The sequence below is a fragment of the Pseudoliparis swirei genome, chromosome 12 (assembly GCF_029220125.1).
Source record: "Pseudoliparis swirei isolate HS2019 ecotype Mariana Trench chromosome 12, NWPU_hadal_v1, whole genome shotgun sequence".
Classification (NCBI taxonomy): domain Eukaryota; kingdom Metazoa; phylum Chordata; class Actinopteri; order Perciformes; family Liparidae; genus Pseudoliparis; species Pseudoliparis swirei.
The window spans coordinates 4,441,482-4,467,800 of record NC_079399.1 but is presented as its reverse complement, the minus strand read 5'-3'; the positions used below and the strand labels follow the sequence as shown (position 1 = coordinate 4,467,800).

General features: G+C 44.8%; 2 protein-coding genes and 1 long non-coding RNA gene across 3 annotated transcripts; all 3 read left to right on the top strand.

The window, feature by feature from the left end:
* Positions 1-2,496: 2,496 nt before the first annotated feature.
* On the top strand, positions 2,497-22,565 carry magl (MAX dimerization protein MGA-like). The gene is made up of 16 exons (XM_056428897.1): positions 2,497-3,034; positions 4,492-5,621; positions 7,782-8,199; positions 8,357-8,453; positions 8,938-9,063; positions 9,163-9,288; positions 11,362-11,475; positions 11,576-11,948; positions 12,539-12,743; positions 18,864-19,101; positions 19,195-19,382; positions 19,533-19,755; positions 19,923-20,149; positions 20,239-20,487; positions 21,355-21,616; positions 22,426-22,565. The coding sequence occupies exons 1-16, from the start codon at positions 3,023-3,025 to the stop codon at positions 22,563-22,565; spliced, it is 4,128 nt and encodes a 1,375-aa protein (XP_056284872.1). The 5' UTR covers positions 2,497-3,022.
* Positions 22,566-22,633: 68 nt separating this feature from the next.
* Positions 22,634-23,224, top strand: LOC130203075 (uncharacterized). Its single transcript, XR_008833429.1, has 3 exons — positions 22,634-22,746; positions 22,852-22,949; positions 23,047-23,224. It is a non-coding gene; the product is annotated as an uncharacterized LOC130203075 (long non-coding RNA).
* A 141-nt stretch (positions 23,225-23,365) lies between these two features.
* Positions 23,366-26,309, top strand: LOC130202997 (neurofilament heavy polypeptide-like). Its single transcript, XM_056428896.1, has 4 exons — positions 23,366-23,538; positions 23,877-24,224; positions 24,410-24,529; positions 24,613-26,309. Exons 1-4 carry the CDS (start codon positions 23,499-23,501, stop codon positions 25,491-25,493), a joined length of 1,389 nt encoding a protein of 462 aa, XP_056284871.1. The 5' UTR covers positions 23,366-23,498; the 3' UTR covers positions 25,494-26,309.
* The last annotated feature ends 10 nt before the right edge of the window (positions 26,310-26,319 follow it).

The following is a 26,319-nucleotide window of genomic DNA, read 5'->3' as shown; positions in this document are numbered from 1 at the left end:
CGAGTTCCAGGAGAAAAAAAGAAAGTTTATTTTTAGAAATGCTTTCAGGCTCTGACGTGTTTCCTACCTTCCTAACAGCTTTAAATGTGATGCAATTCAATTATAGATCTTCAATTCAATCTCATTTGAAATGTAAAATCTCCTTCGCTACACATTCCTCTTTTTAGCCATTTGTGTTTAAGCAAAAAGTTTTATATATTTGTAAAAGAAAACGAGAGCAAGTGCCTTTTTTTGGGGGGGGGGATTACAAAAGCACTGAATAACTTTCATTGATGCTTTCTCACGGAGCCAAAGAGAAAATCACACCTTATTTTTCAGTGCTTCACATAACAGCTGCATTTATATATAAACAGTGTACCACACGGCTTGTATTTTGTTTTTTCGTCAAATATGTTGTCATCTTTCTCTGTTATCTTCTGCAGTTTAAGCTTATTATAACCGGGTCACATGTTAGTGCTGCTGGTTTTATTGTGACCCGTTCAGGTAGATTTATGGGATGTATAATCTTTGAATTTTAGCCTAAAACTGAACATCAAAACCAGCACGATGAGAAAACATTCAATATCACCGTGAGTGTGTAGAGGCTGCACTCTGAAGGGATGGTGATTACTTTCCTAATATATATAAATATATATATATATATAAAATACAGGATCGCTGTTACATCGTGTCCACAGTATAATCTCCCGATAGACTAAATATGTGTCGATACACTCGCTGTATTGTTTGTGTGGAAGTAAAAACACAGTCACCCTTACTAAAGAGTTACTCTATATACTGCAGAACTCTTTAATTAAGTGTGACTTATTTATGCAGCAAATATAAAGAGCCCACGGGATCTATATATTTGCTGCAGATATTAAAAAACAGTTTGCATTCAACTGAGGCCGCGTCAAAGTGGGAACCATTACGCGTGGTGGTTAAATAGTAATAATGTGGGGTTGTTTTTCTTAGTATAATAATGAAAACAAGTGTTATTTTCCTTTTTTGATTATTATAAATGAGCTGTTATATGTCTGCATCTTTAATAGGTTTAACATCCTGATTTATTTATTTTTCTACCAGAAAAAAGTTCATTGTTGAAGATCCAATATTGAAGTAGTTGAGTAAACACCTTCACGTTAGACACGTCACTACATTGTCCTTTTAATGGGAGGTTTTGCCTCCAGCAGATTATGGAAAAGCTTTATGGAAAAGCATTTAATTTTATATTCCTCACGGTCAAATATACACATCTCTTCTATATTTCATCAAAGCCAACTTACTGCACGTTTTTTTTTTTTAAAGATAAACTGCTGCTTCCACAACAGGAGCACGGCAGCATGCGGATCGCCACGAGATCCCCACGTGCAACGCAAAAGATCCGTATAGATTCACGTGGACTTCCCCCCCCCCCCCTCTACTTCCTAGTTCTCCTGGTTAGACCCCGCCCTGTTGGTTTCCACACACATTACTCCCGATGTGCTCTTAATTCATAAAACTACAACCAGACATTTGAGTTTTAATATATGAAGAGAAAGCGACGTGTTGTTTTGTTGTGTGTTTTTATTTCACATGCAAGAAAAACACGCACACAACGACTCCGGTGACATTTCACTTGGTCCGCCGTGTGTGTTCACGCTCGTGCACGACAGCTGTGACGCGCATGCACTCGCCATATTTATTCCCGTGTTTTATTTTAATATATTTTACTTGGAGAGTCCAACCCCCTCCTGTCACCGCCACTGAATCAGATATGAGACATCTTCCTCACATTTATTTTTTTATTTTTAAACTTAAATTTACCAACACGTTTTTTAAAATTGTTTTATTATTTCTCAGTCATAATAAGACACAATAAATCTTGCTCGGACATGCGCGCTGCCATCACGTGTCCACAGCCCAGTGTCGCCTGCATGAGCTTTTTTTTTGTGGTGGCAAATATGCGGAATATCTCACAAGTTTAGACATCAGTGTGGATGGAAGATGTAGTTCCGGAAGTAGATTTAATAAAAACACCTGAATGGGATATCGAGTTGAGTCCACGATGTCCTCAATAAAGACCACACACGTGGATTAAAGGTTAATATGTGCTATATATTAGCTTGTTTGGTTAAATTATCCACCTGTATTCATCATATTTATTAGAGAAACAACGCCAGTCAACATGGTTTTGCAGCGTTTTTTCATTAAAAAAAAAAAGAAGGTAAATATGAAGTGATGATTAGGATCACGCGGGTCAATTTTGATTCATGGTTACCAGCGGTGGGGGGGGCATTAACTACATTTACGAATCCACTTTGTTGTTGTTTTGATCAATCTGCGCCTCGTTTTGGGTCAAAGTCTCTCGAGCCACCGGCCACCATGATGAAACAACTGTCCGGTGAAGTCCTCCGGAGGGAGCCTGCGCATTGGCTGCAGGGAGCTCGACCGCCATGGTGAACGTGTGACGTCACCGCTCAAGAGCACGGATGTGTGTGTGTGTGTGCGAGAGGGTGAGAATAGAAATGAAAGGAAAAAAAGAAGTGAAGGAAATACAAAAGAAAAAGGGAGATACAAGTCCCGAGTCCGTGCTTTTAAATCGGGAATTATTTTTAAAAAACCGAAATATTTTTCGCGCAAACTTGCTCAGAGTTGTCCTGCGCGCGCGGACTGGAGCCCGAGGTGGGAGCAAGCGAGAGAGAGAGAGAGAGAAAAAATAAAAAAAATCTCCGGGATAGTGGACTCCCGCTTCCCTCGCACAGGCGGCCCGGGAATCACGCGCCATTGAAAGGGGGGCCGATATCTCCTACGTGCATGCGCGTTTTGGCTTCGCTTTGGCGTGCACGCTCGTGGCCGGTCGAGCGCGAGCACACTTGGAGGCTCGTGGCTCTCGGCCTCCATTTGCCAGTTGGTGTTCACGTTCGAGGGATTCACCCGAGGAGGCCCCCGTTGAAACGGCGACGACGACGGCGACGACGACCGCGGAGCAACAGTTGGGAGTCTTTGCCGTAAACGTGGAGGTTATGTCGCCGTCGTAGGCCACGAGGCGTCCCGGCAACCGATGACGGAAAAGGTGAGGCGTTAAGTAGAAAACCGGTAACTTTTACAACTTGCGGGTGAGTGGCGGAGCGGACGGCCTTCCCTTTTTTTCTGCGGTGTGTGAGGAAGAAGAAGAAGAAGAAGAAGAAAAAGCTGTTGTTAAACAACTTAAATTATCAGCGTGGCTTTTTTTTTTTTATTAAGAAAGAGGTGAAATAGTTACACGGGAGAACCGTTGGGAGTTTGTGCGGTAAACTCAACGGCGGCGACCGATTTAACGGCTTCGTTCGGCCGGTAAACACCTTTTTTTTTTTATAGACTACAGCCTCCGTGTGATTAGTAAATTGACCCAGAGAGGGCATGACGACACAAAAACAAGAGGGACGTTTCTCTCGTGTCCTCTCCTCGGTCGTCGAAGATGAAAAGATGGACACGTTATTTTATTTATTCAAGGAAATGTCCCGTTTGAGGCTGTTATCCGGACTTAACGTGCATGCGCGTGCTCAGCTGCGTGACGTCACGCAGGCTGTTGGTCGGTCACACCGAGGTGGTCTCCACATTATATCTGAAACTTTAACAAAAAAATACTCTAACGTTACTCCCTTTATGTTATTTGATAATATAATATTAGTCAAATATAGGTGTTTTTTAAGGGGGGGGGATTTGTTTTGGTGTCTTCTCTTAAGTCCTACTTCTTGTTTTTACCTGGTGTATTTCATTTATCACCTTGTGCATTGTATTCTATAAAGTTGCAATTAAAGTACCATCTTCTCCATGCGAAGCCACACTTGCATGGTGATAACGCAGGTTTTTAAAGAAAGAAATCCAGCATGGCATGTTAGATATAGTTAATAAATGCATTTTTTTTTTTACATGCGTTTGCACAGTAAATCAAGTCACCGCAAGCTCCTAGAAGGACCACATATGACATGGCCCGTGGTTGTAAATAAATCATAATATTCTCCATTAGGAGCTGATTTATTGTTCAGGAGCGTTGACCCAATGAGCTGCTCTATGAAGTCGTGCAGATGAGACATCTTGAGATTTGATCTGGTGCGCTCTAGCTGTGAGAATCCACCGATTTAATGTCTTTTAACTTAGTATATTGTGTGAACATTTCATTGTTTTTCCACTGTACATTCAGGGCATGTTTATCCGTTGCAGCGCCACGGATGCTACGACGAGCTGGATATTTGCACGTTTGTTTTTGCCAAGACTTTCTAAAGGATGATTCAAATAACACCACTAGGGTTGTTTCCTGTTGTTGTTTTTCAAGAACTCAATTATTAGCTAAATTGTTTACGTTTCCTGATATCGTATTTGAGGACGTATTGTCATAGCTTTCGCCTCCGTTTGTGTTTCGTCGTCATTTTTACAATCCATCTTGTGCTTTTGTCAGATTATTTTAATATTTAATAATTAGCTCTGATGTGTATTGTGCCCGCGAAACATCGCTGTTAACGTTGTCGTAAACGTATCGTTTTCTGTTAGGCGAATGAAGCGAGACGGCCGTCGGTGATGCCCGCCACCGACCCGGAGCCCACATCGATGGAGGCCCCCTGCACGTCGGAGGAAGCGGAGCGGCGCTCGGCGAACGCGCCCTCCCGCGCTCCTCTTCCCACGACCGCCTCTTCCTCGACTCCTCTCGATCCGACCGCCGCGCGACCTGATCCTTTCCCGAGCGAGGCGACCGCCGAGAACAAAGCCGTCTCTGTGGCGAGCGACGACCGCGGCTCGGCTCTCTCGACGCCCGCCGAAGCGAGCCCGGCCAAGCCGGCCGCGGCGCCGCCCGCCGCCTCCCTGGCGTCCGCGGGGGCGATCCTCGTCTGCGTGTCGGCGCCGCCCGCCACCCTGTGGCCGTCTACCGCGCACGGCGACGTCAACGTGAAAACCGACTTCCCCGCGGTGCTCACCTTCAAAGGCGTCAGCGTCACCCTGGAGAACAACGGCGTGTGGAAGAAGTTCTACGGCTGCGGGACGGAGATGATTCTCACCAGACCGGGCCGCCGCATGTTCCCGTACTGCAGGTATCACCTGTCCGGCCTCGAGCCCGAGCGCGAGTACACTCTGGTCCTTTCCGTCGTTCCGGCGGACCAGTACAAGTATCGCTGGAGCTCCACCAAATGGGAGCTCACCGCGGCGGCAGAGCACCAGGGCCAGGGTCTGATCCGGGCCTACTCCCACCACTACTCGCCCAGCTTCGGCTCCGACTGGATGAGCGGCATGGTGTCCTTCTCCAGGCTCAAACTGACCAATCACCCTCAAGACTTCGACGGGCACGTGGTCCTTCACTCCATGCACCGCTACATCCCCCGGCTGCACGTGATACCCGTCCCAAACGGGTCCGCCGCGCCCACGTCCGCCCAGCCGGTGGTTTTGGGACCGGAGAGCATGACTTTTACTTTCCCTCAAACCGAATTCATGGCCGTGACGACCTATCAGAACTTTCTGATCACCCAGCTGAAAATTAAGCACAACCCGTTCGCTAAAGGATTCAGGGAGGACGGGAACAACCCCCGCCTGCAGCGGGTCGTCGCACCTCTGTTGATGGCGGACACTCGGCCTTTCATTATAACACCCGTTGAACCAAATGAGAACCCGGAGCAGGTTGTGGATCTGAGGTGAGTTTATTTATGTATGAAACACATTGATGTACAATCCACCGCGTTATTATGTGCACCGGTCAAATCTAAAATAATCCAACAGCTCTACGTTTTTAGATAATAATTTCCATTTTGATTCATCTTGTCTGGGAGATATTCATTTGACATCCCTCCTGTTACCTTCAAATTTACTAACATCTTTTACCCTTTTTACCACAGCAATTAAAACCTCCAGAAAATTATTAGAATTAATATTGTTTCCCAAGTTTAAGTGTGAGGTACTTTATGTTTGTTTGTTGACTACCTAAATAGCCCTTTAAATAAATAAAAAAGTTGATATTTCTTATATGTTTTACACGGTGAAAAACAGCCTGGAGTCAAATTGACCCCAAAGAACACCGATGCGTACAAGTTGTGTTCAGGACATTGAAAACACATTTTATGTTTTCCCAGGTGTCCCCAAAAAATTAGGAAAAGTCATGAAATATGAAGCAAAAAAAATGATGCCAATCATTTTTTTAGAGACGTCAAATGTTGAATGGGGTCAAATTTACCCCAAAGGTCAGAGGAGGGTTAAATATTGTAACTTACAGTGGCGTTGACTAGATTTATTCTTATTTTAAATAATATACAACATGTAGCACTACAGAAATGAGAGTTTATACACAAGAAGAAAAGTATTTTTTAAACGGCAAAAAATCTGTCCAGACAAGAACAATATAACAACATTCATATTAATAATATTGTGTTTTTTATGTTTTAAAGATGCTTAGGCAACATTTCACTGAAACTTTCATGCCAAAAAAACCAGTCAGAGAGCGAGCCCAACACCAGTGTTCTGCTCACTCTACAGGGAGACAGTCAATCCTTAATAATTCTTAATGTTCAGAAATTACGGGTTATTATCGTTTAATCACAGAGGTGGTCCTCTCTCTCTCTCTCTCTCTCTCTCTCTCTCTCGATTGATGAAACCGATCCGCTCCTTGACTGCGAGCCGTGCTTTCATTGCCAAAATATGAAAGTAAAACACTTCTCTCTGTAGCATTTTAAAAAGAGAGTGGTGATGCTCTATTATCCATCTTCTTTTTTTTTTCCCGAAAAGAAGATTTAGCAGATAAAGCCCGTGCTGCCGGTCATCCACTCAACGGGTTTCCTAATGTTTTGATCTTATTTATAGATGTCACAGGGGGAAGAGAATGTGAAACGCATGCAGTACAACAACATTAATAAACGTATAATGCAAAAAGCGGCCAATATAAATGTGATGAATGCAGAATATGTGACGGACTTGGATTGTTTTACATTGTAGGTGCACCCAAGAAATTGGCCAGGAAGTGTATATTTTGTGCCGCTTTTGGCAAAGCAAAAATATTTTATTCTCGATGCAAAATGTTTGGCAGACGGACGGCTCTGGTTTAGTCGATTTGTTATGGACATCACACTCGCATCAGCATATTAACAAACATTTATGCACAAGGACCAGATGCAGTGTGTTCAGTGTCTGTAGCAAAACGCTAATTTACCTCACCTGCACTGGAGGCTGTTTCTGAATAGGAAAAATTAGGGGCGATACAGCCAGAAAAACTCATAACCAAAACAAAAATCCTGTTATTATTACTGTGGTATACAAACATCCGCTGCAGTTTCCTTTTCAAGAGCTCACTTTAAGACTGAATTTACACCCGTTTTGAATTCCCAACCAAAATTATGGATTATATGGAGTTTCAAAGTCAGCGTTTAGTGCGTGGCTGTTGTATTGGATCGCATTACAGACAGTCGCCGATGACTAAGCGTCATCAATCACTCAGCCCGACTGTCTTGTCTCTCTGGCTGCCTTTGTTACCCACCACCGCATTATCAGGTTTAGGATTTGGGGCATGTTATAATCTAAACATGGAACAACGCGTATACAGACATAACCTGGGAAACAGGTGGTCTTACATCAGTTAAACTGCTGCAAATTATATATATAATATAATAGATATATATATTATATATATATGTATTATATTTATATATAATATATGTATTATATATTATATATAATTATAATATATATATACCATTGACACATAGCCTGCCATCCCCGGTTAATAGTTTCATTATTATATCATATTTTGTCCCTTTTTAGTCGTTTAGCAGCCACAAACAAGAACTCCTTTTTTTACTATCTTCCAGCATCAAGGCTCCCGCCGTCTCCGATTCTTTCCCCAGTGAGCTAGCCACCCGACTGGTCCTGAAGCCCATCATGTCTACCTCCTCCACCAAGAATGAATCATTCGTCACCTGTTTAAGAGGCAAGCATGCCCTCGGGGAGCTCATGCTTGTCGAAAAATGTCCGCTTGACGAGCCCGAAGAAGAGCCCCGCGATGCAATGGGCGTCGCTCCCGCGACCTCACCGCCGACCCCGGAGTCATCGCCCGGGTCCCAGAAGAAGAGGAAGCGGATCAATAGACGTTGGGCCAATTCGCGGGGAAAAGAGTGGAAACCTGCAGCTACCTCCCCAACGGAATACCACAGTCCATCATTGACTGTCGCTATGCAACCAGAACTGGATGATGTAGAGGGCCTGCTGTTTGTGTCATTTACCTCAAAGGTAAAACCGTATCCAATTGCCTAACACAAGTTGCAATGCACTTATCTGATGGGGGGGGGGGGGTGGGGGGTTGTTGGATACCAGAAATGATTTTGGGTGCCCGCTCGTAAAAGTTTTGTCGAGTGTTTTAAAGCTTTTCTCGTCTCCTACGTGACAGGAAGCTCTTGAGGTTCACGTTGGGGACCAGCCAGCCAATGGCACGCCAGCGGCCTCTCCAATTTCCCCAAAGACTCCGATGCGGTGGAGGGAAGAAGGTAAGCGACGCAAAGACCTCTTTCCACGCGGCTCACGTCTGACTAATGCGCTGGTGGCAGAGCTGCTGTCAGCATTCGTACGGTCATGGAAAACCTGGAAAAGTCATGAAATTTTAAAATGGTCATTTCCAGGCCTGGCAAAGTCTTGGAAATAACTTAAATCATCAAAGTTTTGGAAAAGTCATGGAAATTTGTTATAATCACATGTTCATTTACGCAGAGTTTGAAATAATTTATATGTTTTTTAAAGAAAGACGCTCAAAATATAAGCCGGCGATAGCTCTCAATACACAACATTTTCAAAATTGTTCATGTTTAGACCGAGATTTCAGTTTGGTTATGGAAATTTGGTTTAAAGTCATGGAAAAGTCATGTAAATCCATTGGTCAAAATGTGTAAGAACCCTGTGCTGTACCGTGGATGTTATACCACCTGCTTTCTATTTCATTTCACCAACAATGAATCCCCTGTGCACGCTCCTTAGAAAACACAGCGGCGGATGAGATCCCGGAGACGGACGAGGAGAAGATGGCCCTCTCGGAGGCCGTCCTGCTGCAGGACCTCAGGGTCCTCAAACACAGACAGGTCATCCATCCTGTGCTGCAGGAGGGTGAGTTCACACACACTCATCCCCCCCCCCCGCGGTTCAGTAGGCGAGACGACGTAATAAAGTGTTATTTTTCTCCTCCTTTTTGGCATTTTTTTCTAGTGGGCATGAAGTTGAGCTCCTTGGACCCAGTGAAGTGCATCGACCTGCAGTATCTCGGGGTTCATCTGCCGCTTCCTCCCCCGAAGCTGCCAGAGAAAAGCGAGGCGCTGGATCTGTCTCCTGGCGGTAAGTTGCACTGAGCTTTGACAGTTTGTTTATTGAAGGTACGTCCTGTGTCTTTAATTAGCTCCGCCTGGAGACGCGTGAATCCACGAGGGCGATTACAAATATACGTTGCTTTGTGTAACGTGCGCTGGAAGAAGCGTCTGCGACTAATCACGTAATCCCCCGTAGAACCAGCTACAGGCCTGAGAAGAGCAGATGTTTGCGTTTACTGGCATTTCTGCATCACCCTATATTATCTTATAAAGAGAAACTAGCCAATTAGAAGATATCTATACTTTGTTTTATTCACGTGTTATTAAAAACATACACAATAATGAGATCTAATTAATGCATTTAGGTGGCGTTCACAGGCTCTCATTCATTTCCTCTCATCAGTAAAACAAATAGCTTTTTATATCGGATTCTATGTTACCGTATTTTCCGCACTATAGGGCGCACTGGATTATAAGGCGCACTGTCAATGAATGGTCTATTTTCGATCTTTTTTCATATATAAAGCGCACCGGACTATAAGGCGCATTAAGCGGAAAAAAAACAGTCAGATAAGTCAGTCGATCAAACTTTATTAAACGCGTTCACAATAATTCTCAACATTATTCAAACGTTAATGAGCGTATTCACAATAACTACCAACCTTATTCAGTTGTATTTTGGGATCCTTTTACACACACTGTAATATTATGGCGAAGCACAGTATTGTAACGGACTGAGGAAATGTTATGTCCGGATGTAACTGAACGTCTCACGAGCTGGTAGCTGTGAGGCGTGTCTGTGATTGGACAGCGAGTGATGTTGTTGTGTGTGTGTTGTTGTGTTCGCGGGTTCGGATCGGAGCTATGACCCGGAGCAGACGTGAAGCTGGTTTTGAGGTTTCACGGCGGTTTGTTGTCGTTTTGGCGAGGCTACGCCAACAGTAGCTTGTTCTATGTTCCTTGAATAAACACCCTATAAGCCATCTACGTCTCGTAGCGTTCCTGACCCAGGGTCGCTACAGTATGTATTACTCCGCGACGTTCCTGGCTACGGTAGCCGTAATGCTGCAAGCGGTGCGGCTTTGTAGTTTACCAAAGTCGTACTAAAACATTTTGACTTAGCGCCGTGAGCGCCTTGTACCACACAAAATCGCTTAGAGGTCAGTAAGCAAAACCAGAATTAATCCATATATACGGCGCTTCGGATTATAAGGCGCACTGTCGTTTTTTGAGAAAATTAAAGGCTTTTAAGTGCGCCCTATAGTGCAAAAAATACGGTATGTTTATTTTATTTTGATAAGCAAAATATACAAAAATCAAAATTCAGCAAAATATGAAAGTGGCTGACCGAAAGGGTCGAGGCTGAAACTATCAAGCTTATAAGTGCCCTAACCTATAATTTCACAAAAAAACTTATTTCAGAGAACCATATATATATACCTACATATATACACATGTACCTACATATACATACACACACACACACATTTACATAAAACAATAAACTTGTAATTGGACGACAATCATCGGAACAATATGAACATTCAGGCTCTCACGTGGCTATAAAATATGTACCACATTTGTGATCTCAATAAAATCCCCTGCGACGTGTGGGAAGGACTCAGAAGTGTGAAGGTATTGTCAATGCAGAGCCAGCGCCGTGGTGCTCTGCTAATTAGAAATTGTTTATGGCAGCGGGACAAAATCATCCCGGAGCGCTTTGTCCAAACGGCCCCTTTTTGTCCCGTTGACCTTCTGTCACAACGACATAATAATAAAATACAAGTTTTACTGCAAGTTCTTCAGCATAAATACTTATTCTCCAGTTCAGAGAAAGGAAAGTTATGTCCTGCAGTGATTAAATTACTCCCGGCAATCCTTTTTAAAGTCGAGTTCCTGTATTTGTTGACCGGGCATCTGACGGATAGGGTCTATTATCTCGTTGCGTATGAAACGCACAAATGGAGATGTGTCTTTTGGGCGCTTTTGACAGCTCCAGGGAACATATTGAATACTTAAATAAACGTGCGTGTGTTTTCTTTGTCAATGGAGTTCTAAACGTTGTGACGCATTGAATACTGTTGTGCTGGTTCCTCCACAGATGAAGGGTTATCCTTCACGTCCCGGACAGGAAAGACAAGTGACATGACACAAATAAAGGGATGGAGGAACAAGTTCACGAGAAAGACAGAATCATCTCCTCCCATCAGCGACGGTACGGTTCTCGTGGTCTCTATTTAAATCACGCAATGGCGCTAAATACCAACCGATCCACCGTACTGAAACCAACCGCGTGTGCTCTGGGTTTGATTCAGGATCCCAGAAGAACCTCTCTGCGTTCAGCAGCAACATGTTGGACGAGTACTTGGAGAGCGAAGCCCAGTACATGAACGACCGCGCCGCCGCCTTCTCCACGCGCTCCGAGGACTCCGTGGCCTATCAGCTGCCGGTGAAGAGCTCCAGCTACGTGAAGACCCTGGACAGCGTGCTCAAGAACCGGAAAGCCGCTTCCAAATCCCCCTCGCCGGCCAACCGGCCCTGCCCGCTCTCCCACAAGCCCCTCCTCTACTCTGCCCTGGCGGCGCCGGCGCCTCCACTGGCCGGCCCCCAGGCGGCGAGCCCCGTTCAGGCGGCGCCGCGGTCCACCCCGCCGCCCGCGTCTTCAAAGCTGCAGCCGGTAGCGCAGAGGTACGCTCGTGTTTTTGTAATTTCATTTTTTTTTTAGGGTCTCGACTTGGATTAACTTCCTGGTTTGATCCTCGTTTGGTGTTTTTGCCCCCAATTAATTTATTGTATTTCAATCAACTGATCTATTAATCGGCCTGTATTTTAAGCTCCAAGTTATTTTCTTGACTGACATCGTTCTACGAATGTTTCTTATCTGATGACATGGATATGAAGTATCTAGCACGTACTTATGACTCTATTCATTTTCTACGATGAGTTTCCTTTTGTAATGCCCATCCAGAGTTTCACAGCTGTTACCAGCGATGTCTTATCTATCCAAATGCTAGTATCACTGGTTATATTTATCACCTTTCTCACTTTCAGATGTCTTAAATCCTCTGAGAATGTTTCCTCTTGAGAGCAAATATCTTTATTTTATAAATATCTACTTGAAAGGTGTGAATGTTGCACAATCGACGTCGGGGAAAGCTTTTCGAGGGCTCCGTTTCCGTTGTGAATTTCTTTGCTTTTCTCTGCTCTAGCTCTTTTTATTTTTTGTATTTTTAATATATAAAATGAACAACACCAATCGGATCGTCCCGCTTCCTCAGATTAGCCGCATTCCTCCCAGTGCCCGGCCCAAGACCAGCGACGAGCGGCGGTCAGAGCTACCAGTTGACACAAAGAGCAGGTCTCAACAAGTCCCTGGTCCGGCTGACGGAGATGGAGTTCGGAGCCCTGAACCAAGGTCTGATCAGAACTCAGCTGACTACCGACCGACTGTCAGTGGCTCTGGCTGGTTTGCTGACTAAGCAGGTAAGCTACATGCTGTACAAGTGTAGGCCGATTTAGACGACAGGATGTTTAGGCTGACTTGAGTCCAGATTGTCTAGCAGGGTTCATACAGTCATGAAAACCTGGAAAAGTCATGACATTTAAAATTGTTATTTCCAGGCCTGAAAAAGTCTGTGAAAAAAAAATGTCATCCCTAAAGTTTTGGAAAAGTCATGGAAATGTGATATAGGCGCATGTTAATTTACACAGTTTAATTAAAAGAATTAAATTAAATTCAGTTTATTTGTGTAGCCCAATTTTACAAATAACAAATTTGTCTCGTAGTGCTTTACAATCTGTACAAATAGACATCCCTGCCCCAAAACCTCACATCGGATCAGGAAAAACTCCCAAATAACCCTTCAGGGTTCAAACGTTTCTATAAATATTTATTCTTTTAGTCCAACTATTGTCTCTCATTCATTTGTCTCATTTATACACCGATATTTCACGAAATGTTTTGGTCACGGAAATTTGGTTTAAAGTCCTGGAGATGCGTTGGTCAACGTGTGTGTGAACCCCGTCTGGTCATGTGAGGGTCTTACAGGTCTAGTCTTCAGCCTCCCGAGCTGTTCGCAGCCTCATCGCTGAGACTGGATTTCAGCGTCGTCTGCAGATCCCGGTTCCCAGTATAAAATCCAGATAAAAATACCCGTCAAGCGTTTGATTTGACCCCGCCTCCCAGCCGTCGGTCCAGCCTCGTTCTCAGACTCGTTCACATAAACGGAAGAAGCAAAAATATAACAAACAACTTTTAGGGTCACATGACAGATGTAACTCCACCGTATGGCCGCTTTGTAGAAGGTGCCTAGTGCCACCCAGACAATTACAAGCATATTTGATGTACATATTAGTGCTGTGAAAAATAACGCGTTAATTCAATTTCAGGTTTAACTAGTTTTTTTTTTTTTATGCATTTAATGCATGCGCAGAATGAGCTTCCAATCCGTCTGTTGTTGGTCGTCGGGACGAAAAAAAAGTCACTTGCAAAATGAGCTTCCAATACACCACTTCAATCTGAACTCTGTCCGCTCTCATGCAGACGGTCTGTTCATCGGTAATGATCCTTCCGCAGGTTCACCTCCGGAAACCTTGTTACGACTTTTACTTCCTGTAGATCAGGGTCTCAACATGTCGATCGCGACCTGCCAGTCGATCGCGGCGTAGTGTTGGTAGATCGCATGACATTAAAAAGATTGGCCCGCCTGACATGTTCTCTAGAGCACGCCTTTGTTCTTTTATTAAACTAAACGCCTGTTGTTGATCGTCTCCACAGCAGCATGTCATTTCTGTCTCTTCGTTGCGTTAACACTTATCGATCTCCGCCTGGCGCGCCACAGAGCTCCGTGCGCGCATCGGGACCGAGCAAAAAAAGTCACTTGTCAATCTGTCCACCTTTAGATTGTATCATGGTGGAGTTAATGGTTGACAAACAAGAGAAAAATGTTCTGTTTAACCCTCCTGTTACCTTTAATTCAATTCAATTCAGTTTATTTGTATAGCCCAATTTCACAAATTACAAATTTGTCTCGGAGTGCTTTACAATCTGTACACATAGACATCCCTGCCCCAAAACCTCACATCGGACCAGGAAAAACTCCCAAATAACCCTTCAGGGGGAAAAAGGAAGAAACCTGGAGGAGAGCAACAGAGGAGGATCCTCTCCTAGGATGGACAGATGCAATAGATGTAATGTGTACAGAAGGACAGATTTAGAGTTAAAATACATTCAATGAATATGACAGAGTGTATGAATAGTTCATAGTAGGCATATTCCACGATGGAGACCTCCACGATCCATCAGGCAGATGGCGGTGGGGAGGAGAAGGGCGGAGTCTCAACAGGACAGTGGCGTAGTCATGAGCAGGAATTCCACGACCCAGACGATCCATCAGGCAGATAGGATCTATGCCGTCTCATAGGGTCCGATGACCCCATGAGACGAAAGTCAAAAGGACTTCCGGGAGAAAGCAGAGTTAGTAACGTGTGATTGAGAGATGAAAATTCATCCTTAAGGAGAGAAAAAGAGGAGATAGGTACTCAGTGCATCCTAAACGTCCCCGGCAGCTATAAGCCTATAGCAGCATATCAAGGGGCTGGACCAGGGCAAACCTGATTCAGCCCTAACTATAAGCTCTGTCAAAGAGGAAGGTCTTAAGTCTACTCTTAAACGAGGTGACTGTGTCTGCCTCCCGGACTGAAATTGGAAGCTGGTTCCATAAAAGAGGAGCTTGATAACCAAAGGCTCTGGCTCCCATTCTACTTTTTAAGACTCTAGGAACTACAAGTAGTCCGCATTTAGTGAGCGTAGCTCTCTAGTGGGGCAATATGGTACGACAAGCTCCTTAAGATATGATGGAGCATCACCAATCAAGGCTTTGTAGGTTAAGAGAAGAATTTTAAAAGTGATTCTTGATTTTACTGGGAGCCAGTGCAGAGCAGCTAGTGCAGGAGTGATGTGATCTCTTTTCTTAGTTTTAGTGAGAACACGAGCTGCAGCATTCTGGATCAACTGGAGGGACCTAAGAGATTTATTAGAGCAGCCTGCTAATAAGGAGTTGCAGTAATCCAGTCTCAAGTAACGAACGCGTGAACCAATTTTTCTGCATCTTTTGAGACAAGATGTGCCTGATTTTTGAAATATTACGTAGATGAAAGAATGCAGTCCTTGAGATTTGCTTTACGTGGGAGTTAAAGGACAAGTCCTGATCAAAGATAACGCCAAGATTCTTTACAGTGGTGTTGGATGCCAGGGCAATGCCGTCTACAGAATCCACATCACCAGATAATTGATCTCTGAGGTGCTCAGGGCCGATTAAAATTACTTCGGTTTTGTCTGAGTTTAACATCAAGAAGTTGCAGGTCATCCATGTTTTTATGTCTTTAAGACATGCTTGAATTTTACAGAGTTGGTTGCTCTCCTCTGGTTTTATCGATAAATATAGTTGAGTGTCATCTGCATAACAATGAAAGTTTATGGAGTGTTTCCTGATAATATTGCCCAAAGGAAGCATGTATAAGGTAAATAAAATTGGTCCAAGCACAGAACCTTGTGGAACGCCGTGATTAACGTTGGTGGTTATCGAGGCGTCATCGTTTACAAATACAAACTGAGATCGATCTGATAAATAGGATTTAAACCAAATTAGTGCCGTGCCTGAAATGCCAATCGACTGCTCCAGTCTCTGTAACAGGATGTCATGGTCAATGGTGTCGAATGCAGCACTAAGGTCTAACAAGACCAGGACAGAGAGGAGTCCTTTATCTGCTGCCATTAAGAGGTCATTTGTAATTTTCACCAGTGCCGTCTCGGTGCTGTGGTGTTTTCTAAATCCTGATTGAAATTTCTCAAATAAACTATTATGATGTAGAAAGTCGCACAACTGATTTGCGACCACTTTCTCAAGGATCTTGGAGAGGAAGGGAGGTTAGAGATCGGTCTGTAGTTAGCCAATACCTCTGGATCCAGAGTGGGCTTCTTCAGGAGAGGTTTAATAACAGCCACCTTGAAGGAGTGTGGTACGTGGCCTGTTAGCAGAGACACATTGATAATATCTAATAGAGAGCCGCCAATTAAAGGCAAAACGCCTTTAAGCAGCCCCGTCGGGATGGGGTCCAAGAGACAGGTAGACGTGTTCAAGTAGAAACCGTTGAAAATAATTGGTCACGGTTGATAGGAGAAAATCCTCCAAATATACACCAGGGCATACAGCGGTTTCCAAGGCCATTCCACTTGAGAACAGATTGGCACTGGTTATGGGCAAGAGATTATTAATCTTGTCCCTAATAGTTAAAATCTTTTCATTAAAGAAGTTCATAAAGTCATTACCACTAAGGTTTATAGGAATGCTCGGCTCCACAGAGCTGTGACTCTCTGTCAGCCTGGCTACAGTGCTGAAGAGAAACCTGGGGTTGTTTTATTTTTTCTATTATTGATGAGTAATAGGCTGCTCTGGCATTACGGAGGGCCTTCTTATATGTTTTAAGACTCTCGCCAAACTAAGCGGGATTCTTGAGATTAGTTGAACGCCATATGCGTTCAAGCTTTCGTGACGTTGCTTCAGTTTGCGGGTCTGAGGGTTATACCAGGGAGCAAACCTCCTCTTCCTCACTGTCTTCTTCTTCAGAGGGGCTATCGAGTCCAGTGTCATTCTCAGAGAGCCTATGGCACTGTCAACAAGATGATCAATCTGGGACGGACTAAAGTTAGACCAGGAGTCCTCTGTTATATTGAGACGTGGTATCGAATCAAATACAGAAGGAATCGCTTCTTTAAATTTAGCTACAGCACTGTCAGTTAGACATCTGGTGTAGAAACTTTTGACTAACGGAGTACACTCCGGTAGTATAAATTCAAAAGTTATGAGGTTGTGGTCTGACAGAAGAGGATTCTGTGGGAAGACGCTTCAAATGCTCAATGTCAACGCCATAAGTAAGAACAAGATCAAGCGTGTGGCCAAAGCTGTGAGTGGGTTTCTGTACTCTCTGACAGAAGCCAATCGAGTCCAACAAGGAGATGAATGCAGCACTAAGGCAATCATTATCAACATCCACATGGATATTAAAATCTCCAACAATAATAACTTTATCGGTTTTAAGAACCAAACTTGATATAAATTCTGAGAATTCAGATATAAACTCTGAATATGGACCTGGTGGCGGTACAGAATCACAAATCGAATTGGCTGTAGTGTTTTCCAGGTTGGATGTGAAAGACTAAGAACAAGGCTTTCAAATGAGGTGTAGTGTAATTTTGGTTGAGGATTAATTAATAGGCTCGATTCAAAGATGGCTGCTACTCCACCTCCTCGACCGGTGCCTCGAGGAATGTGAGTATTAATATGACTTGGAGGAGTCGATTCATTCAGGCAGACATATTCTTCATGGCTCAGCCAGGTTTCAGTTAAGCAACATAAATCAATGTGATTATCTGATATTAAATCATTCAGTAACACAGCTTTAGATGACAGAGATCGAATATTTAGGAGACCACATTTAATAGACCTATTTTGTTGCACTGCTGAAATAATTGTGTTAACTTGTATAAGGTTATTGTGTACGACTCCTCTTCTGCTTACTTTTGATTTATTTAATTGAAGTGGCCGTGGGACAGACACAGTCTCTACTCTAAAGTCAATACTAACATATTTTAATGGCTATTATTATTAGAATGAATATTGTTTCCCAAGTTTAAGTGTGAGGTACTTTATGTTTGATTGTTGACTACCTAAATAGCCCTTTAAATAAATAAAAAAGTTGATATTTCTGATATGTTTGACACAGTGAAAAACAGCCTGGGGTCAAATTGACCCCAAAGAACACCAACATTAAACATTGAATGGGGTCAAATTGACCCGAAAGGAAACAGGAGGGTTAAACATTCTGTTTCGGATGAAGATGTATTAATGTTCCATATGGAAGAAAACTGCTAAATAACTGCTGAGTTGCAGCACCATTGTATAGAAGAATGTATAAATGTATATATCCGTCTTTTGTCATAAATCTCTATGTTCTCACAAAATATACCGAGAATATCGGTAATATGTGATTAATCATGATTAATCCACAAAAACCTGTGATTAAGCCGATTAAAATGTTTTCATCGTTTCACAGCCCTAGTACATATATATATCTACTGTATATAGGAGTTAAAATCTTGACAATACTGTCGATACATTCAAGTGGACCGTCGTAGCCAATGAAAGGGAGGAGCAGCTGACGGTGTTTCCAAGCAACGCTAAATGTTCTCGCCCTTGAGGCTGACCTTTAGCTAACAAACTACTGTTGACGTATATAAAAGCTGTCGGTTAAAATCTCACCTCCCAGCTCTCGCAGGAGAACAGACGACCTGTTGTTCACCGCGTCTCACGTTCTCCCCCAGACTCATTCAGCCTTCTGCTTTATGTTTGTTTTTTTTCCCCTCACGACAAAGGATTACGACAGCAAGTTGTAGCGCAACTCTATTTTATTTACATCTGCGTCCCCGAGAGATCTCTGGAGGCGACGCATCGCTCCCTCTGGCTCGGTGATCGTGTGCGTGCCGCACGGGGGGGAAAAGGCTTGAAGTCGTATTTAACGGCGCTCTCCTGCTTCTCAAATCAGATGCTGGCCAGTCAGGTCTGGAAGGTAACCAAGTGTCCCACGTACAAAACGAAGGGACCCGAGTGCGGTCAGGAGTTCTGCACGCTGGGCTGCGTGTGTTCCAGCCTGCAGCACCTCAACAGACCGCCCTTCCACTGCCGGCGGCCGGAGTGCATGTTCGGCTGCACCTGCTTCAAACGCAAGATCACCAAGCAGCTGGGCGTGGGCGAGAGGGAGGCGCCGATCCAACCCGTTTACTGTAAGATCACGCTCCTCATATCGGTTGTTTCCTGGTCCGGTTGGGCCAGCGACCCTCAAGGCGTGCTGACGAGATGCTTTTATCCCTCCCCAGCGATGACTAATATAGAACACAGGGTCCAGCCTCACCCGGGCTCCCACGCCAACAAACTGTGGAACCGCAGCACTCACGAAGTGGATCCAGAACCACTCTTCACCCCCAAGTGTGCTCCAAGTGTGCTCTCCAAGTTGCAACCTGCAAAGGTCACGAAACGCAACACCGGAACTTTTATATCCCCACCGGTAAAATGAACTCTCTTATTCATGACACTTTAGAACTAAAAGTACTTGATTTATCCATTTACGTGTGGCTATTACTACTTATTTACTTGTATATTATAATACCTGTAAGATTACTACGTGTAAATATCTGTTTTCCTTTTTTGTTCTCAGCCGATTCGAGAAGAGGACAAGGACCCGGTGTACAAATACCTGGAGAGCCTGATGACGTGTGCACGTGTGAGGGAGTTCAACAGCGAGCCGCCCCCTGAGCTCACCATCGAGCCCAATATCCTTGATGTCATTTCTGCACTGAACGCCACAGCGAAACCACAGAAAACGACCCCCGATGTGGCGCCGAAGACGTCCCCCATCCCTCTGCCGGTTAAAAAAGAAGGTAAAGAGCCAGAGCAGATGCAATAAGTACATCACAGCAACTGAAATCCTGAAATCCTCCACCCCTTTTGTATGCGTTTTGATTTTCTACTCTTGCCTGGATGACATGCTTGTTGGTAACCACAACATATTGATTATGTCCTCCCCCCCCCCCCCCCCCTCCGGCAGTGAGGCCCTCTGAGAGAACCACATCCGGTGAGAAGGAAGCGAAAAAGCAAATCGAGATCCAGTCGGCGTGTCAGTGGGTGAAGGACCGCAAGATGGTCCTGGAAGCTCTGTGCCAGCGCATGAATCAGAACCGTCTGTCTCGGAGCTTCGTTGTTGGACCGTACCGCGTCCGCCCCATCGCCAAGATCTTCATGCGGAAGCCCAGCGGCTCCATCGTCACCTACAGGGTGAGTCACCGAGGAGTAACATGATACGCTCTTGTGTAGCCATTTCATAATTTGAATTAAAAGGAATAATGTCCCGCTTGTTTCTCCAGTTGCACATCAGTAAAAAATCGCAAACCAGCGACGTTGATGAAGATGAATCCGATGACACCGATGAGGAAAAGCTGGCCGATGAAAGCATCGACGGGGAGGCGGAGGCGGAGGCAGTCGAGGACGAACCCCAATGTGTAGAGTCCGATGTGCAGATTGGAGTCACGCCCTTTTTGAGTGGAGTGTTACCTGCTGGAAGATTGAAGGCCAGGACCAAACCGGTGGGCTGCCAAGCATCTGGACTCATACAGGTCAGTCTCAAGGGAATAAGAGAGAGATACACTACCGTTCAAAAGTTTGGGATCATCCAGACAATTTTGTGTCTTCCATGAAAACTCACTTCTATTTATCAAATGAATTGAAAATTGAATAGAAAATATAGTCAAGACATTGACAAGGTTAGAAATAATGATTAATATTTGAAGTATTAATTTTGTTCTTCAAGCTCAAAGGAAGGCCAGTTGTATAGCTTATATCACCAGCATAACTGTTTTCAGCTGTGCTAACATAATTGCACAAGGGTTTTCTAATCAGACATTAGTCTTCTAAGGCGATTAGCAAACACAATGTACCATTAGAACACTGGAGTGATAGTTGATGGAAATGGGCCTCTATACACCTATGGAGATATTTCATTAGAAACCAGACGTTTCCACCTAGAATAGTCATTTACCACATTAACAATGTATAGTGTGTATTTTTGATTAATGTTATCTTTATTGAAAAGACAGTGCTTTTCTTTGAAAAATAAAGACATTTCTAAGTGACCCCAAACTTTTGAACGGTAGTGTATATATATTCAGATATTTTTTCTATATACATTATGTCTTTATTTTTTAATTCTTTTTTGTAATTCTTTAAAAATATATATATTTATATATATATATATTTTACATACTTATTTATATATATATATTTGTTTTTACTCCACATATATATATTTATTCTATATTAAAAACAAATATATATATTTTAAATTTTAAAAAATAAAATATATATATATAGACACACACGCATACGAAACATAACATTGTTGGGGCTGGGTATTTTTCCAAGGGGTATCGGTAATTTCTTTGAAAATATTCTCGTAATATCAATGCACTTCTTCCTTTTTACAGGTAAATGGTAAAGCCTACAATCAGGCCCGACTGTTGCTGGGGAACATGGGATCTCTACATCCAGCCAACCGCCTCGCAGCATTCATCACGGGCCGACTGATGCCTCCCGGCGGCATTTCTCTTAAAGTCTCTCTGAAATCCAACCCCGCCAACAAAAGCACCGCTCCCGATCCTCTGCACACGAAGCCCGCTGGCAGGGTCGCCCCTCCGGTTATAAGCGCAAAGAAAACCACTCATCTGAAGCCACCAACACAGCCTCCAGGTAAAACCGGCTCTTTGTTCTTGGGCGTTAGTTTGAAACTGATTGCTCCACAGATGGAGGGAAAGTAATCAACTCCAGATATATATCGAAACCAAACCACCATAATAAACCAATACCCAGAAATCAAATCATACCGAAATTCCCCCATACCATATACCATTTACGACTAGGGGGGGAAAGCAGAGGGTTCATGGAAAACTTAGGAAAGCGGAAGACAAGAAAAAAAATTTAAATTTTAACCTTTTCATGTAAATTAGTCATTTATATAAATATATTTTAATTATCATTTAAACACTAGAATGTGACATTTATTTAATCTTTTATACTCTTTTTTTTAGATTTTTAATTGTTTATTTTCAAACTTGTTTTGGAAATGATGTTAATGTGAAAATTCCTGGTCAGTCCTGGTGGTGAATGATGACACATGTGGCATCCAAAAGACCCAATAATATTCATCATTTAACAAAATAATAATCAACATATCAAAACAAATTATCTTTAACATTATTTTAACGCGGATACATTATACCTTATTGAGTCTTTAGAAGAAAGCTTTTTTAATTAAACAAAAATTTAATGTCTAAAAAAAAATATAAATTTTAAAATGATGTGTCACTTGTCTCTCTTTCTCATTCTATATTTCTGTTGCTTCAGTTCATGTATTCCCATATTCCCTCCATCTTTTTTTATATTATTCCCCCTCTTCTCTTTCACGTGCCAACGCAGCTCGGTCCGCGGCCAGAAGAGCCTCGCCCGCGCGCGCCTCCCTGTCGCTCCTCGCCTCTCAAAAAGCCCAGCTCCTGGGACAGCTTGCTTCCTCTGCCTCTTCAGTCCTTCCGGATCTGCCGGCGCGCCCGCGGCAGAGAAGCTGCCGGTGTTCTGCCCGCCCGGGGCTTCACTCTCATCGAGCTGCCGCCGCCCGGGCTTTTCGGCACGGAGCCGAGGATAACGCCGCCCGGCATAAGCCGGCCCTCGTTAAACATCGGAGGGCTGCGCGCGCGCGGCTCACCACCAGAAGCGATGAAACCGGCAGCGCGCAGGTAGATTCAAACCCGGATAACGCTTCGGAGGACTTGAGCTCCGACTCCGACTCCGACTCCTCCGACTTCTGTGCAGAGCGGGACGGAAATGTGAGGATCAAGAAATTTAAAAAAAACGTGAACTGCGATGCGAAAGAAATCCGTGAACGTTGTTTCAGATGTTTGATTAAACGGCGTCTTGTGTGTTTTCTTCAGGATGAGTTGGTGGACATCGAGACCGTGGAGGAAGTGGGAAACGAGCCGGCCATCGCTCAGATGAAAGAAGCCGTCCGCGTGGCAACAAACGCGTCGGGGTGAATAAGATATACGAAATGTCGATGTGCGCAGATTTTGTGCCAATGCATGAATTTTGATATATATAGGAATTGTTCCATTCTTCTCAACCCTCAGAGAGCAACGCCGCAGTACGGGGTCAACGGGGTCAATGAAGCTATTACAAGACCAGGTACAACACAGACGTGCATTTCTTAAGCTTCTCCTTCATCTCGAGAAACGATGAAAGTGGAATAAAAAATAAAAAAATGTTGTTAAATAACTGTCTTTCCACTTGATTATTGTGAATCAGAGTGTAACATTGCATACACGCGCCTCTGTACCTTCAAAGCAGTGAATTGTTTTATTGCATCTTGAAATTACAAGTCCTAGTTATTGAACCGGTTTTCCTCAATCTACTCGCATCAAGCCCACACAACCCGTTTCACAGATGCATCATTTAGAATTACACAAGTTGGCCAGTTCCCGGTCTTCACTCTTGTCGTTTTCGTTTTCAGGCCCAAACGGAAATCCAAAATCTGTCCGAGACCTCCAGAGATCTAGAGGAGAAGAAGAGGAGACTGACCTGCATGCAGTCCGTCTACGTGAAGGAGCTTTCCCTTTTGTCCGGTGTGTACGACGACCGACCCGATCGTTTTAACGGTTAAATCTACCGCACGTCTTCATCCGGCGGTCACGGATAACGAGCAGCACAGCTCGGTTGTTTCTGTAAATAACAGCAATTTACATGTCTGGATGCCGAGAATAATGCGATCGCAGTAAAGGCTTCAAAGCTTTGACTGTCGCCATGGCGATGTACCTTCAAATCGGTGTTTTAATGTCTTGAAATCTAAGCTATGGATTAATCCGTAAATGCAAGATAAATAAAATTGTGTGTGTGTGTAAATCTGTCTTCTAATGAGACGTGAGTTATGTGAAATTTCACCTTTTTTCGTCTTCATTTTTAGGCTCGTCGGGCTCGCTGATCAGAAACAAGCTGCAGGACATCTGCGAGAAGCAGAAGGTGAAAGAAAAGAAGGCCGAGTGGAACCCCTTCTTCTCCAACCTCCTGGAGTCCAAAGCGGCGCTCGTGCAATCCACCATCTTGTATTCGAAGCCGCCGCCGCCGGCCAAGCCGCTGCTGGAGCCGGACTTCTTCAGGACTCTGCTGCAGAACAAGAAGCCGCAGCTGCACGCCGTGAAGAACAAGCTGGCGTCGCTGCTGGAGTCCAACCTCAAAAGGGCTCTCACCCAACCCGGCGAGCCGCCGCCCAAGTCGGCGCCGCCGGGCGCCGCCGCCAAGTCCGCCGCGCCAGGTGAGCCGCCGCGCCCGGGTGGAGCCGCCCGTGCCCCGGGTGGTGGTGTCTGCGCCCACGCCGCAAGGCGGTCAACAGTTTAAAGCGGTGGAGGAGGCGCAGGAGAAGAAGAAGAAGAGCGGCTCCCCGGCTCCCGTCGCCGTGGCCGCCTCCCAGACGCTGACCTGGGTCGCTGACGGCTCGAGGGCCGGCCCGGCCGGCCTCGTCGCGCCGCCGGCCGTCGGACACGCCGCCGCAGTCCTTTTCTCTTCCTCTGATTCGCTCCAAAACCGGCCGACTCATCCTGCCCTCGTCTCTGAAACCGCGTAAGTGAAGACGATCGAATCGTCTCGTATCCACGCGTATAATCATGTTCTCTTACACGTGTGTTTTCTTCTTCTTCCCCCAGTGGGTCACGGCTTCTACACTCTCATGGTGATGGAGCCGCGGAAAGCAGAGGAGGATAAAGTCGTCTCTCACGTGAAGCCAGGTGACGTCGGGGAGTCGTCGGGGAAACAACCGGAGAGTTCTTCTGAACCCGACCGACGTTTGGATTCGGGAAGCGATCGTATTTCAGAAGGCGATAAAACCGTCCAAGCGTCAAACTTCATCCCGAAGCCTCCGGGCGCGGCGGCCCCCGCGTCGGAGCCGCCGCCCCTCTTTAACAACGCCGTCTTCATGCCGGCGGCGGCGGCAGCTCTGCAGGTCGCGGAGAGCAGCCTGCGGGGATCGAACGGCGCTCCGACCGCCTGCCTGAGTTTCAAACCCGCGAAAGACGTTCCCGCTCCCGCCACCGAGCCGGAGTCCAGCCCCCCCCCCCTGCTCAACCGCTGCAGAGGCCGGCCCCGGAAGACCCCCACTCACCCCGAGGAAAACCCCGCGGCGGAAAACGACGGCGACGACAAAAGTAAAACGTCTCTCCTGGATAAAGACGGGCCGAATAAAAAACCGAGACCGGAGGGGACCGCGACGTTCGGCTTGTGGGGAAAGCTGAAGCCGGGCAAACGGCGCCCGGGACGGCCCCCGAAGAGCAAGACGAAGAAGCCGGCGCAGATGTGGATTCCTAAAGCCGGGCAGGCGCCGAGCGCCCCGCGGGCCTTCGAGGGCGACGGCTCCGTTCCCAACGGCTTTAGAAGCCCTCATTCCAAACCCAGAGCGTCTCGGCCGTTAACGCGAGCCGCTCTGGGGAAAGACTTCCCCAGCGCCAAGAGGCGCTCCTGGATCGACGTGGAGAAGGAACTGGAACCGGAGATCCCGTCTGAGTCCTCGTCCGATTCTGAGTCTGAATAGTCCTCGTCTGAATCGGGAGTCTTTTCTCAAAACTCAGTGGACATTTTTTTTTTATACTAGAGAAATAAGTGGTTTTTTTGGTACAAAGAATATAAGATAAAAGCATTAACTGACCTGTTGAATGTATGAACGAAGAAAAATGACCGACAACTCCCACATTCATCTTTTCTACGACGTATTTTTTTGTCGCCGACTCTCTCGGTCACTTTTTCCGTCAAACGGCACATTTGAGATTTATTCAAATCATGATTTTTTTTTTGTTGGAAGTCATTTTTGTTATTGATCCCTATGCAATGAAATAGAAATCAAGCGGCAGCAGGCGCGATATTCCGAGACGCGCGACGCCTTTTTCGGGCGGCTGTTTCATGAACTCCATCGAACCTCCATGTTAACTTATGTCTTTTCCATTTTTAGTGAGAGCTAGTTTGAGGCACGCGTCCCTTTTTCCCGAAAGTGATTGTTTTTTCCCATATTTACTCTGAAAATCAAATGTAGTTGCACTTTATGTTCTTTTTGGTAGAAACCACCCATGATTCTTGTCTAGTAGCGGTCTGTTTTCTGGGGAGTTCGCTCCGTAATATGCACATAAACCTGATGTGTCGCAAGCAATCAAGAAAGGGGGAAAAAAAAGCTTTTTGTCATAATATTGTATCTGAAAATAACCTCTGTAAATAGTATATTTCTTCTCTTTTTTTTAATCGCAATACTTTGTGGGTGATTTTTTTTGAAACACTGGTTTTCCTGATACTTCAGTTCCTTTGGAAATGTGAAAAATAATGTGGCCTTTAAAATCAATAAAAACGACATGCATTTATACCCCCGCGCC